Genomic DNA, 13,301 nt, shown 5'->3' with positions numbered 1-13,301 from the left:
TGCTCAGCCTACTTGCCATATGGAGGAGTTTAATTATTAAGAGTAGGAGTGATTTGCTTTGGGAGCTTTTAATTGAAAGATTAAATGAAGCTCACTCTGAGGCTGTCTCTTCAAGCAGTTGAAGTTTTTAATGACACCTTATGTAAGAATTTGAGATAAAACCAACATGTTTGTTGCCTTTACTGTGAATACTGTGTTTTGAACATCTGGTGAAATTCTTCAAAACACTTGCTTTTCAGTAATTTCAATAATCCCTACTGTACCCGACACTCAGATTTGTACTCAGGTCTTTAAAAATCATTGTTCTCTTACAGGTGTTTTTTGCCTTGAAAAGAGTCGTATTGAATTGATGAAGAGACTGTAATGCATGTCTCTGGTGTAAAACTAAAGCACGAAAGAAATGTAAGGAAATAGAAATCCTAGTTAGGTGAAGATTTGGCATTTGGCAGGGGGTTGGGGATATTGTGGCCACCTGCTCTGACTCTGGAAAATGCTAAGAAATCCTACTTCTGTTATCATGGCTTGCTGAAACATAGTTATTTTAAGCTGAGAGTATGTACTTAGGAAGTTGATACTTGTGCATAGTGTTTGCCTTTTCTGCGAGGCTTCCCTTTATCCCAGATGGCTTCTTAGGAACGAGGAATCATGAAACAAGGAGAATATAGTACACTCCGGAATTCATCAGAAAAAAGCAGTTTCAGAAACACTGAGGGCTTCCATAGGACTGCCATATGTTAGCATAAAAAAGTGCTCTTCCTTCCAGGTGAACGCTAAACATCCTCACAGAGCAAAAATTATGTGTTGTAGCCTCTCTCTCCAAATAGCTCCCAACTGCTAAGTTGCTCTGAGTGAACTAATGGAGAAATTTAAAGGCTTTTAAATTTTAAATTTGGAGGCGTGTATCTGGTTCCAGGTACCTCTGAAGATCATAAAGGTTTTGTGTCCCCCCTTATTTTTAAATAGGCTCTTTGAGGCATCGAAAAGACTAAAGGGCTCAGGCACTTTGGAGTCCAGATTGGAACTACAAACACCTGGCCAGGGTTCCTCTGTCACAGGCTTTGGCACAGTCATAGCTTTTATGCTCCAGTGTCCATTTGCAAAAGGGTGTGTGTGTGAGATAACTGCAGGATTATTAGCTGTTTGTTGGTCTGTTAGTCCTTTTCATTCTGAAGCCTTTTGCACTCCCAACAGTTTAGGGAAAAGAAAATGCAGGATAGATGAAAGACTGAAGGTGCATATACATACCCTTTTACTTTGGAACTGTTTCTGATGGTGTATTCCTAAAATAAATTTCAAGGGCTTTGCTTGAACGAACACTTGAAGATCTGGGTGTAGCTAACTTTCCGTACTGGCTAGTGTTGACAGCATCACTTCGTAAGTTTAACTCCTGTTGCATTCAGGAAAGGGTATGAAAAAGCTGTGATTCTAAAGTTCAGGGGAATTTCTAATTTAAGTTTTTCTTGTAGTCTCACCTTATTTTAGCCTCATTGAAAAAGAGGGGGAAAAAAAAAAAAAGAAAAGGAAGAAAAAAGAAGTGCTAAGTGTTATTCTCCCCTTATCTGTAAATACAAAGTTTCCTGGATTACCCAGTTAGATAACTCTGTACTCGGTTCTATGTTAAACTGTCTCCTGTAAGATTGGTCTGTGCCTATGGCTTTGAGCAGGTCCCTGGACTAGTGTGGACTAGTTTCTCGTCTTGGAGCTAGGACAGTTACTGAGCTACTCAAGGCAGGAGGAAGGTTTGGTTCAAAAGCCTCTGCCAAGTTTGTTGAGCCATAAATTTGACATTTAATTATTCAGTAACAAATTCCTTCCTTAACATGACCCTAAGTTCTGACACTTCCTTGCTTCTGACGAACATTAAAAACTGGGTTGTAAAATAACTCCTGCCTAGAGTGACATATGGTGTGCTTCTATGCCTCTTGTCCACCTCATCTAATCTGTATCTCTTTTGTTTGCTAGTTCTTCTGCACTGTTTGTTAAAGGAAGGGTCAAATTCTAAGTTACCAGGTTCACTTGCTGAGTGAACTTCATCTCTGTGTTCTTTCCTCTGATGATTTTGGACTAAGTGTACTTCTGACAACATAACAGATGAGGACAGAAAAATCGGTCCCGATATGAAATTAAGTTTGGCCTTAAAGTACAATAGAAGGCTTGGAAACCCAGGACACCTTCAACAGGGTGGATTCAAAGTGAAAAATAATTCTCAACTAGTGTTATAATTTTTTGTGGGGCCTCAGGTCTATATTTGTGATGCTTGCTTTATCTTGAGACTTTTCCTCTTGACTTTTATCTTAATTAACTGGATGCTTGAGAAGTTTCTAACCATACTTAATGCTAGCATTAATCTGAATTGTTTCTGCCACGCAAATGAAGCAAAATACTGCATTTTAGAATCTCCTGCAGAGCTGCAGATGATTAAATTTCCATCAGCGGTTTTTTGGATTTGGTAAGGCTTCATAGGTGTGCTTGTGAAATGCTTTTCACTTATTCTTTAGGTTGTGGCTTTGTAATGTCTGTTGTGGGTTGGTTTTTTTTGTTTGTTTTTTTTTTGAGATTGTCCTCTGAACAATGGGGATGACAAGGGGGATGACAAGTGTTGTCAGTCTGGGAATATTTCATTTTACCATATGTAAATAAGCTTGAAGGTAAATCTGGATTCTGTTTAGAGTGGGTTAATTTTTATTACAGTCGAGATGTGGTCCTACTCCATGTTTCTCGGTCCCAAAAGGAGCAATTGGAACTCTATCGTCTCTTAAAAGAGAGATCAAGTGTTCCTGGAGCCAGCGCACGGGACATTTGAAGCACAAGCAGGCTGTTTACTTCTCTCAAGAAGAGCCATAGCTCTTTAAAGTGCCTTCATGCTTAAATAACCAAAAATGGCATATTTAAGATAAATAAGTACTCAGATTAAGAAACTGATAAACCTCACTTTTGAGAAAATGTACTCTGAGAAAACCTTTTTGATTTGAAAAGCTGGGCTTTCAGGCGAACAAAATGGAAAAACATTTGAATGGGTGCTTGCAAACTGTGAACAGTATTTATCTGACATTTTCTTCTATGTAAGAATAGAACTAATTACAAATTAAACAAGTTCAGTGTGTTTGAGGGGCCTGTTCTGACAATTATGCTTTCTTCTAACTTAAAACACAGTATAGATCTAATCTTGCAGTACAAAGATGGTTCCTATGATACGTGATTGTATTTAAGTAGTGTCATGTGCTTTGTTCATGGCTATTGGAATTTAATTATTAGAACTTTGAGGTGAGTCATTACTATTGCAAGGGAAGCCTTTCTACACCAAGCACTCTGTATTATAGGGAAAAGTCCTTAAACCTCCCAACGATCATAATTTTTTCATTGCAAGGCAAAAATCTAAAGGCCGTGTATTGTGCAAATTAAACCTTTCTAATGAAACAAAGGTGGACAAAGAAACTAGATTTTTTTTTTTTAATTTTAATTTAAAAATTTACTCAGTTTCACTCTTTTTTTTTTTTTTTTTTTTTTTTTCTCCCAAGATGTACTAGTTGCATTCCAAAGCTGAAAACATTGTGGTTGTCCTGGTTTGATGTTTAGTAATGTGTATTTCTGATTTATACGAAGTAGTTCTAAAACCAGCATGTCTCTGTTCTGGGGCAGTGTCAGTGAGTTTGGGTTTTTTGTAGTGATTTTTCTTTTTTTGTGGTTTTTGTTTTAATTGATACATGGGCACAGATAACAGGGAATTTAACTTCTGTATAATTAAATTGGTGTATAAAGTAAGAATGCTTTGGCTCATGTCTAGCTGTAGGGATCAGTCCTGTTAATATGCGTCTGAGGTTCCAGCTATGCCATGGTTGCTACCTTTGTACTACTGCTTTGTAGCCTTATGTAAGCTGAGTCTTATCAGCATCCATTATTTTTGATTATTTTTAAATTTATTGGTACAGAAATGCTAACACAATGAATTTATTTTTCTGTTTCTATATGTGCTTCCTTTTCATTACTTATATAAATTAGCTTTTAATAAATTCTGGAGTAACATGAAAGCTTAATTCTTTAAATAGACTAGAAGAAGCAAAAATGAGTCATATCAATGCAAATACAAATTGAGTCATCATAGGAGTAAAGTGGAGTGTACCAGCTTATGGGGCTATTATGGCTATTACAGTGGGGATTTGCTATCTTATTAAAGCTGAAATTTCAAAAAATTATTTCTCTATCCTTTTCTACCTTCTGCTCTTTGATGGTGTTTGGTACATCAGAATTAATGAAATAGCTTGCTATGAGTTAATACCAAGGTCTGTGAAAGACCAGTGTTTAATGATGGTTGATCATCAAGCATTGTGGATCATTTGGCATGTGCCTTGTGGGAAAGAACAGAGAGATGACCACCCGACGTGGTGAAAGCAGAGCCATCAGATGCACACAAATTGTGAGCCTTCAGTAATGAATGCAAATGAAAACGTACTATTTTTGACCTGGAATCCTGGTCCACGGTGACTGCTGGTTTTGGTCAGAGCATACAGGACTGAGATACTGCGTATTATTATCAGTTGAATTTTCTTTGTGCTGTGCTTTTTTCTCTCGCAGTCCTCCTTGAATATTTTGCATTCAGTAGTACTACTTACTTTGAATTTGATCTGCAGTGTGGTTACCATCCCTTTGTTATCTGTTTATGAAGCTATGACTGTAGAACATGACAACTCTTTTTCTCTCCCTCCGCTGGTCTCTGTTTAGCCAGGCTTTCAGAAAGGAACTTGGAAAATGCAGTGACTCTATTTGCTATTGCAGTGATACATTATTAGGGTGGATGATAGACAGAAGAAAGAGGTGGAGTCAGCGGTTACAGGGTTGGAAGAGAGAGTCGAGTCAAACTATTCCAGCCTATTCTTTGGGCTTCCTTCCTGGATAAAAGGAAAAAAAAAAAAGGAAAAAAAAAAAAAAAAAAGGAGTTGATTTCCCCCACTCCCTTCGCTTTTTTGGTAAGAATTATTATGTTACAGCTAAATTTGACATCTATGATGCTATGTGCAATGAAGTACCTGTACACATACAGAAATTTAAGCCCTTTCTTGCTTGAGAGCTTTATATTCTAGGTGACAGTAGCTAATATTTTTTTTGTTTTTGTTCTTCCACCTCCCCCCCACCCCCCTGCCCTTCAGATCCCTGCAGTTCACTCAGCCCACCGTGCTTTACTGAGGAGGACCGATTCAGCCTAGAAGCTCTCCGCATGATCCATAAGCAAATGGATGATGACAAAGACGGTGGTATTGAAGTAGATGAAAGTGATGAGGTAGGACTAAAAAGCCTTCACTTGTGCATTCATGAGGTCTGTCTTTTTTTTCCGCCTGTTTTACGTAGCTGCTCTTTATGTTCCAGCACTTGAGTAGTCATTGCTGTTTTTCTTAATTCAGGCAAATGTGGAAGGAAAGTCTAATTTCTAGAATTGTCTGAAATGGAATATTATTGTCCGTTGTTCTAGCCTAAAGGAAAGTTTTATATGACTATGTATAAAAGCTGTTATTTTTGTGATTAGTGTAAAAGGTAGACAAATGGTGTTGGTTTAGCTTGCAATGAGGCAACTAAGAGTTGACCTGATCTGCCACCTAGTATTTTCGTTTCTTTTCTCTAAGGTTTTCTTGCGTAAGGCATCTCTGGGCTTTCCTGTTTACCTTAGATCTATTCCAGGCACTTTGTGGTGCAAAACAGTATCTGTTACAGGCAGCAATCTAGAAGGCTTTCCTATGTGTTTTTGCTTACATTTTGCAGGCAAGTAGTAAGCACCTCCTGCTGTAGGTTAATGGTAGTTTGGTTGGAAGGGACCTTTAAGATCATAAAGTCCGACCACCAGCCTAACTCTGCCAAAATCACCACTAAACCATGTCCCTAAGCACCACATCTACCTGTCTTTTAAATACCTCTAGGGATGGGGATTCCAAGACTTCCCTGGGCAGCCTGTTCCAATGTTTCAGACCGTGCCTGAAGTTTTTTTGTGATTGTACTTGAATGACTTTGGTGGGCAGGCTCCTGGTGGTCCTGGCAAAGGACTTGCCCTTGTACTTAGTCAACTTTAACATTGTGATTCTTAAGATTGCTGGTTGGGAATGGAAATATCCATGTAGTTTCATTGTTCTTGTTTCTGCTACCTGGCAGTTGTTAGGTACAGGCTTGAGCAAGTGAGGGTATGAAGATGTCCCCTAAAAATGAGGGTGTTGCTATGTGACTCTAAAGCCCAATCTCACCAGAGGTGAGTAGGAGAATAATCTAGCCCTGATTTCTCTTCCCTTTTTTGTAACATCTCAGGGAAGATTGTTGTCCCTGAATGAGTTAAGTTGCGAATTGTCATTGTCAAGTTTAATGTGATGCTAGTTACTTTTCTGTGTGACTGTGTACAAACAGCATCAATAGTGATTGATGCTTGGTTGACATGAGTTTTCTGAAGGAACACGTAGTTCCTTCAGAGAGAAGGTGGAGAGAATGAAGTAACATACTTTTTGACTTTGGAGGAGAAAACCTGTGCTTTAGGGAGTGTCATGGCAAGGTAGTTCAGGCACTGGAAATAGTCTAGCTCTGTTATGGCAGAATATCTGGTTATTGTAAATTAATGTTTGGGACAGGCACAATCCAGTCTGCAAACTGAAACATTGGTAATAGTGTGAAAGCTTTCTGAAGAGCTTCTCAGCATTGTGTGATTCTCGTGACTTGTGCTGCATTTGTTATACGTGGAAGTTAAGGAAGTTTAAAAAAAAATACTGAAGTATTTATACATGGGGAAACTTTTTATTGGTATTCAAAAAGGATCTGTCCTGGTTTCCAGTGAACCATCTTCATATCTGACCTTAAGTTTCTTCCTGTTCCAGAGGAATGTCAAGATAAACCCAAGCAACAGAAGCTACTCTTAAAACCTCTTAAGATGACTGGAATTAGAACAGTTCATGACGGGTTATAGCTGGGGTAATGAATGATGAGTGAAACTTCATATTCAAACTACTCACTGTGCATAAAATAAGATGACTGAAACGTAGCCCTTTTTTCTGCTAGCTCATTTTTAATTATTGAAGAAATATTTAATTGAAAACCCACCTAAATTAGGTTTTTTTTGTACATATAGTTTTCATGCAAATCAGTGATGAATATGTATTTGCATAGGGTACTTTCTTCTAAGACATTAAAAGCAAACCTGAAATTAATGAGAAATGCAATTTAATTGCAAGTTCAACTAGTAACCTGTATGTTCGTGCTGTAGCGCTCTTACTGGATCTTTACCATAATTTTAAAAGATCTGACATTTTAACAATGTAGTTATGTAGTTGCCTGATTACAGTAGGTCTAAATGTATAGTAGGTCTGTGTCCTAATATACACTATTTCAAAACCAGATTTGTTTTTCTTCTGTCACAGTGGGTGATGCTGCTTGTTTTTATTAAGAATGAGGACTGATAATTAAAAAAAAAACTTAATTAGAAGTAAAGCTCACATGAACTACAGGGATTTTACTTAACAGCAGGGTAGTGCATTTCCTGTTTCGTCCTTGCGTGGTTTTTGCTTGCAAGACTCCTGAATGACAGTATATTGAGTAAGTTGATTAGATACTCATCGGCTTTTTATTTGGCAGGGAAATTGTGACAAAGTGCAATAACTTTCTGCTGTTTTACCAGCACTAAAACAGTGTTACAAATTACAAGTATATATTTACACCAAGGAAGGAAGTTCTTGTAAATAAGTTATTTTGAGAGGGGAAGGTAACAAGAGCTAAAGATGTTGAACTATTTATTTTAGCTATTTTAATTTGCTGATCCAGTTGAGAACTCCCAACAGTGATTCCAGACACTTCTTCTGCACACTGTCTATTATTTTTCCTAATGTTCCTCATGCCTTGTTTTATATTGTAGTTTGTTTTTCCTCTGTAACATGAAGTCTCACAAAAAAACATTCTGTAAAGAGAGAATTTCTCTAGGACATAAGGGAATTTGAACTTTTATAAGAAACTTTATTTCCTCAAAAACTGTTTGACGCTTGAAAGCCTTTTGTATCTACCTTGTGTGCACTGGAAAGAAGCTTGTGTTTGACCTTGATGAAATTGATGTGGGGAAACTTGATCTAATTTTTTAGCATGGGATTTATTAGTCATTAAAACACATGCGGGATTTGTTGAAGTCTTCTAAGGGAGATAGAGGGGCTCTAGTTTGAGCATGGACTGGTTAGATATTTTTTTCCTTATTCTTTGGCCTGTTACCTAGGTTAGACTAGATGGTATAACTTAGATTTATGAAGATGAAAAAACGTGAACTTCTAAATTCACTAGAACATACTTTTCTAATTCTAGATATTACAAAATACTTGAAAAAGGGAGCTTTTGTCATAGCTACTCATGTGTTTGAATTTTTTTTTAATTCAGGATTTACATAACTTTCCAATACTTGCCCGGAATTTTTAATATAGAATTAGGTACTTCAAGAAACATAACTGAAAGAAAAAAATAATTGTTTGGATAATAAATTTGTGTCATACTTTAGAGTATGCTTTACTTTGCAGTTACTAATTCCTGTCACAGTGTGAAACCAGAGAGTATGGTACAGCAGCGAAGAGAAAAAGGGAAGAATGTGGAAAAAGTCTATACTTACCGTTAGGGCAGGCTAATATGAATTTCTCTATCAAATCTAGCTCCAGCTGTTATTACTTTATTATTAACATACAGAAGATTGCAATTAAGCTGGTTTAAAGAGGTAGACTGTAAAAGCGTAACCAAAAGGGAGAACTTATTACTAACTGATGTTTTAGTCATGTGTTGTGGGAGGTTATCTGCCTCAGGAAGCATCTGTTGCACCACGTGTACATGATTTGTTTTAATGATGAAGACACACAAGCAGTAAGACAGACTTATCATATGTTCACTATTTACATAGGTTTTTCCTGTTTCCAAATGACCTCTATATGTAGATCCTGCATCAAGTCACTTCGTCAAGGAATCTCTCTGTAGAAGTAGAATAAGTTGATGTTTTTGAAATATTAGTCTCTCACTCGGTGTCTAACGTCACACAAAGCTAATGGCATGAATTCACAGCTTTGCGTGGGATCTTTGGATAGATCACTTAATATCTTGATATTTTGCTTGCGTTTTTTTCTGTGATTGCGCTTGCATCATTCCTTAACAAAAAACCCCAATGTAACATACCCCCACAAAAACACCAAAAAACCCCAAAACCAAAACAAAAAACACTGTGTAGAGAGGAAGAGACTGCAGTATTGAAAGCACAAAATGATCAAAGAATTACTTTTAACAGTATAGTCAAAGAAGTTGGAATCTGAGGGGTGATATGCAGAAGTGCCTGACTTAAAATGTTGTCTGGAGGCAAGAATCAAAAAGAATCTAGCTTTAGTGGCCTAAAACAGGGAGGAGGATTGCCTTCTATAGAGCAATTAAAGCAGAAGAAGTAGCTAGTATGATCTGATGAAGAATAGCAATAGTAATATATAGCACTTTGGCTGTAGTAAGTTTGACAGGGGCAGAATATTTGATAGCCCAAGATCTTCCTTTGAAGTGACTATTTCTGAATGGGTGGGCTCTGTGAAGCTATCGTTTGAGGTCATATTTGCATCCAAGATGCAAATAATCTGAGAGAGAAGATGAGAGGTGAAGTCTAAAAGAGAAAAAAAAGTCAAAGAAAGACTCCAGAAGGAAATAAAAATGGAGAAGATACAGAGCTCAAGTGTAAACAACTTAGTTAATAAATAATTTATAGAACTGGGGTGAGTTCAGTATGCGTCAGTATACCCTCCCTTTAGTGCTAATTTGTCGTTAAAGGTTTTATGATAAAGGAGAACCAGTTCATGCACTTACTATTTATTTTTATGATGTAATTAATTTGCTAGTCAAATTCTTGGTTATTTATGCTTCCTTTCTTTTAGCAATTAAAATGGTATATGCATCTGTACATCACAATTTATTTTACAGGCTTGCTAAATTAAAATGTTATGCATAAGTATTACTATTTTAAGAGAATCTGGATATACAAAATTTAACATGTAACTTCAATATGAAATAATTTTCTGAATTACTGCTGAAATAGCTGCCTATTCAATGTGTGTAAAGATGAGTTGGTGAAGTAAGTGTGGATATCTTTGTTCTTTAATTCTGTAAGAGATATTAAAAAAGAATGAAACATGATTTACTAGTTTGGACCAGAGACCTGTTCATTTCAATAATGTGTTCTGGACAGTAATGAGTACTAAATACTTTGGGCAAAATGGCAAGAAATTCTGTGACAGGAAATCCTGAAGAACCTAGTTGCCAAGACAGCGTGGTACTCCCATTTTAAGTATGTATTTTGGATATAGGAGCATAAAGGTGAAAAAACGCTTTCAGAACTTAATATTAAACTCAGGATGGCTCTAAGTGAATAGCCCTTCTGTATTCTTGAACAAAAGCAAATTGTTACATCTTGGAGGGAGTAAAGATTTAGCAGAAGATTTTTTGTGGGAGGGAGGGAAGTACAGCTATGTATGGAACAGACGTTAAAAAATAATTGATGACATGGTTCGAAAGCTTGATCTTCCTTTGTTTAGTGCATCTTGGGACCTCATTAAACTTCAGAAACCTACCCCAAGTGTTATAATTTCAGCTGGGAGAGGTTCCACTGTAGACCGAGCTCTTGCTTCATTTTCTTTTCTGCAAATATACACTGGCAAGATGCTAAATGCCCTTTAAAGTTCCTTTAGTATTCTGGTATCCTTATTCTGATATCCTTATCATTTATATAATAAAGCTCCTTAAACTGGTGTTCATATTTGTGTAAACTTGTTTGTACTTTGTTGTCAGCCAATTAGGCAAAATTCTGTATGGCAGAGAAATACCTGCTGCAGTGGTTCAGAAACTGTAAACGTTACAGCTGTTGTGCACACCACTGGGGTGGCTCCTGAGTGTGTTTTACATCTCGCTGCGCAAGAACATTGTTATGAACGTCGAGCTTTTCCAACGAGTATTTTGAGCTTCCTAACCAGTGTAGCGAACCTTTTCCCCCAAAGCTATTGGGTTACTTTGATTCCCTTAGTCATACATCTGTTAATAGAGGTCTTTTTTTTGTGTTGAATTTTATCATTCAACTGCTAGTGTTTTGTCCCAATTCAGAGTGTCTTTTAGCCTCCTGAAGTTTTATAAGCAACTCTGAGCATGTCTACACAGTTTTTTCAGAACAGGGTAGGTAGGAGCCAGGTCTTGTCTGAAAGCATTACTGTGACCGTGTTAGTCTGTGGCTGTGCTCGTGCAAAGAAGTGGTAGAGAGAGGCAGCGGGTGTTATCATGGGTACGGTTGCATAGAAACCTGTTCCAACGTGATTTGGATCAGACCTACCTCATGCCTTGCCTGCCTTGGAGCTACTTAAGCTAATATGAAGCTGTCTGCACCTGGTTATGTAGCACTGCAGGCATTTAGTCCTGCTACAATGAAATGCCCCCTTGGAAATTCTAATGTGGCTTTGAAGAGATTGCAAAGTTTACTTTGCAGTAGAATAGCTACAGTTTTATTTTGAGCTGCAATAATGTTTTTTTTTTTTTTTTTTTCTCAATAAAATTTCTAGATTACTGCTTGGTAACACTTTTGAGGCTATGTCTATGTTTTTCTAGTAATGTTTTTATTAGGGTTTAATACATTTTCTTATTTTACTGTGTAACATATTTAGAAGCCATTCCTGTAGGGTAGGCAGTTGTGACCGCTGTCATACCTGAACATTGCCTTTGTTGTCATACCATAGTATGTTGCCTTTTAAAACCACACTTGCCATCACAACTTAGTCTATACTGCACTGCAATAAGTCTGGTAGCAGTAGACAGTAGGGAATGTATTAAAAGCCCGTGTAACGGTGACCTGCTGTATCTGAAGGTAGAATTATAGGAAAACTGAAGCTGTGGCTTTTGCAGGTTTTCTTTTGAAGGATTAAAACTGAAGGGAATAATACTGTTTAAGGAATAGATGCTCAAGGAAGACAGTAGTATTTAGCCAGGCAATGTTACTAATTGCTTTTAAAGTAAACTTGTCAGTTAGAGGGTCTATTTTAAGTTGGTGAAACTGAAAATCATAAACTTGAGCCTTCACCCAGAACAAAACATAAACATAGCATATGAGTACTTCCTTCTGCAGTTAGTGAGTGTGGTGAATTTTACTTTTCCACTGGTGTTTGCAAAAGTATGCAATTGTTCGTTTGCTCCTGAAGGAGCAAGCATCTCTTGCAACTTCCAGTTCCCATATTTTAACATATTTTGACTTTTTGTATTGTTGCATGTGGCTTTAGTTTGTAAGCACTCTCTGCCTGTCCAAGCAGTATTGGATTTTGGTGCGGTTTTTTTCCTCTTTTGGAAGGGTCAGAATTTTTTTTTGTCGTTCATGCATCAGGTTAGTTTTCAGTTATGAGTCGACAGGATTTTGATGAATGTACTAAAAGCTTTCTTTAGAGAAAGGAAGGTTGTGGCATACATGACTTTGTAACTGTTTTCCAGGGCTCCACAAGTCCTGTCCTCTCTAGAGAGCAGAAAGTTTCCTCTCCATCTATTACACTGCTGAACCTTGGGCTTTGGGATGGGAATCTTTGTAGAGGCACAGTTGTTATGGTACTTTTGGGATCAAACCTCTAGTTTTGAGTCGAGGTGTGGTGGTTTTTTTTTACTCTCTACTTGTTTTTGAAGTAACTGCTTTGACAAATGATTTTTTGTTTCACACAGTTTTTACGTAACTTATCTGCCGCTTTCTTGGTTTCAACTTTGTAGTCTTAAAAAACTTTCTCCCTCTTAAGTAATTATGTTGGCTAAGATAATCCTTAGATATTTTTTTTGTTAGAGCTTATTCTTTTAACCTCCCTATTTTAGAATTATTTTTCTAACCTTTTCTTTGTATACTTAATGACCAGGGCAACAGAAGAGAGATTAGCTGCCCTGACAAGGAACAGAAAAATCCTCTTTTTACCAGAGTTGTTCTGGTTTTATGACTGACTTCAACTTAGGACACAATTCCTTTTGTTAAAGGAGAACTTCCATATTTGGCCAGTTTTGAAACAAAGATCTTTTAAACAAAAGAAAGAGGTTTGATGTCATATATCTCTTCATTAGTAAATGCATTTATTCTTTGAAATGTGACAGCCCCTTTCTATCTCTGCATCCTGTAACTTTACCGTTGTGACCGTCCTGTGTCAGAGGACCTCGCTGAAGAAGTCATCAGGGTTATTCTCACAGGATCTGAGAACAATATGGGTAGGATTGAACAGAAAAGAGGCTCTTTTCTTGAAGAAATTCTCATAAATGCCTATTCTCTCCCTCTGAGGAGTAACTGC

The 13,301-nt window shown here is 37.2% G+C and overlaps 1 protein-coding gene across 2 annotated transcripts in view; it reads left to right on the top strand.

Moving 5' to 3' along the window:
* Positions 1–13,301, top strand: part of STIM2 (stromal interaction molecule 2) — a 74,765-nt gene that overhangs the window by 34,601 nt on the left and 26,863 nt on the right. For both annotated transcript variants that reach the window (XM_054202575.1, XM_054202576.1), the window contains exon 2: positions 5,145–5,275. In XM_054202575.1, coding sequence (XP_054058550.1) covers positions 5,145–5,275 — 131 coding nt within the window. The remainder of the gene's footprint in view (positions 1–5,144; positions 5,276–13,301) is intronic.

This window comes from Rissa tridactyla, chromosome 5 (genome assembly GCF_028500815.1).
Source record: "Rissa tridactyla isolate bRisTri1 chromosome 5, bRisTri1.patW.cur.20221130, whole genome shotgun sequence".
NCBI classification, from domain to species: Eukaryota; Metazoa; Chordata; class Aves; order Charadriiformes; family Laridae; genus Rissa; species Rissa tridactyla.
Note: the sequence above shows the minus strand (reverse complement) of the source record. Positions and strands in the feature narration are given on the sequence as shown.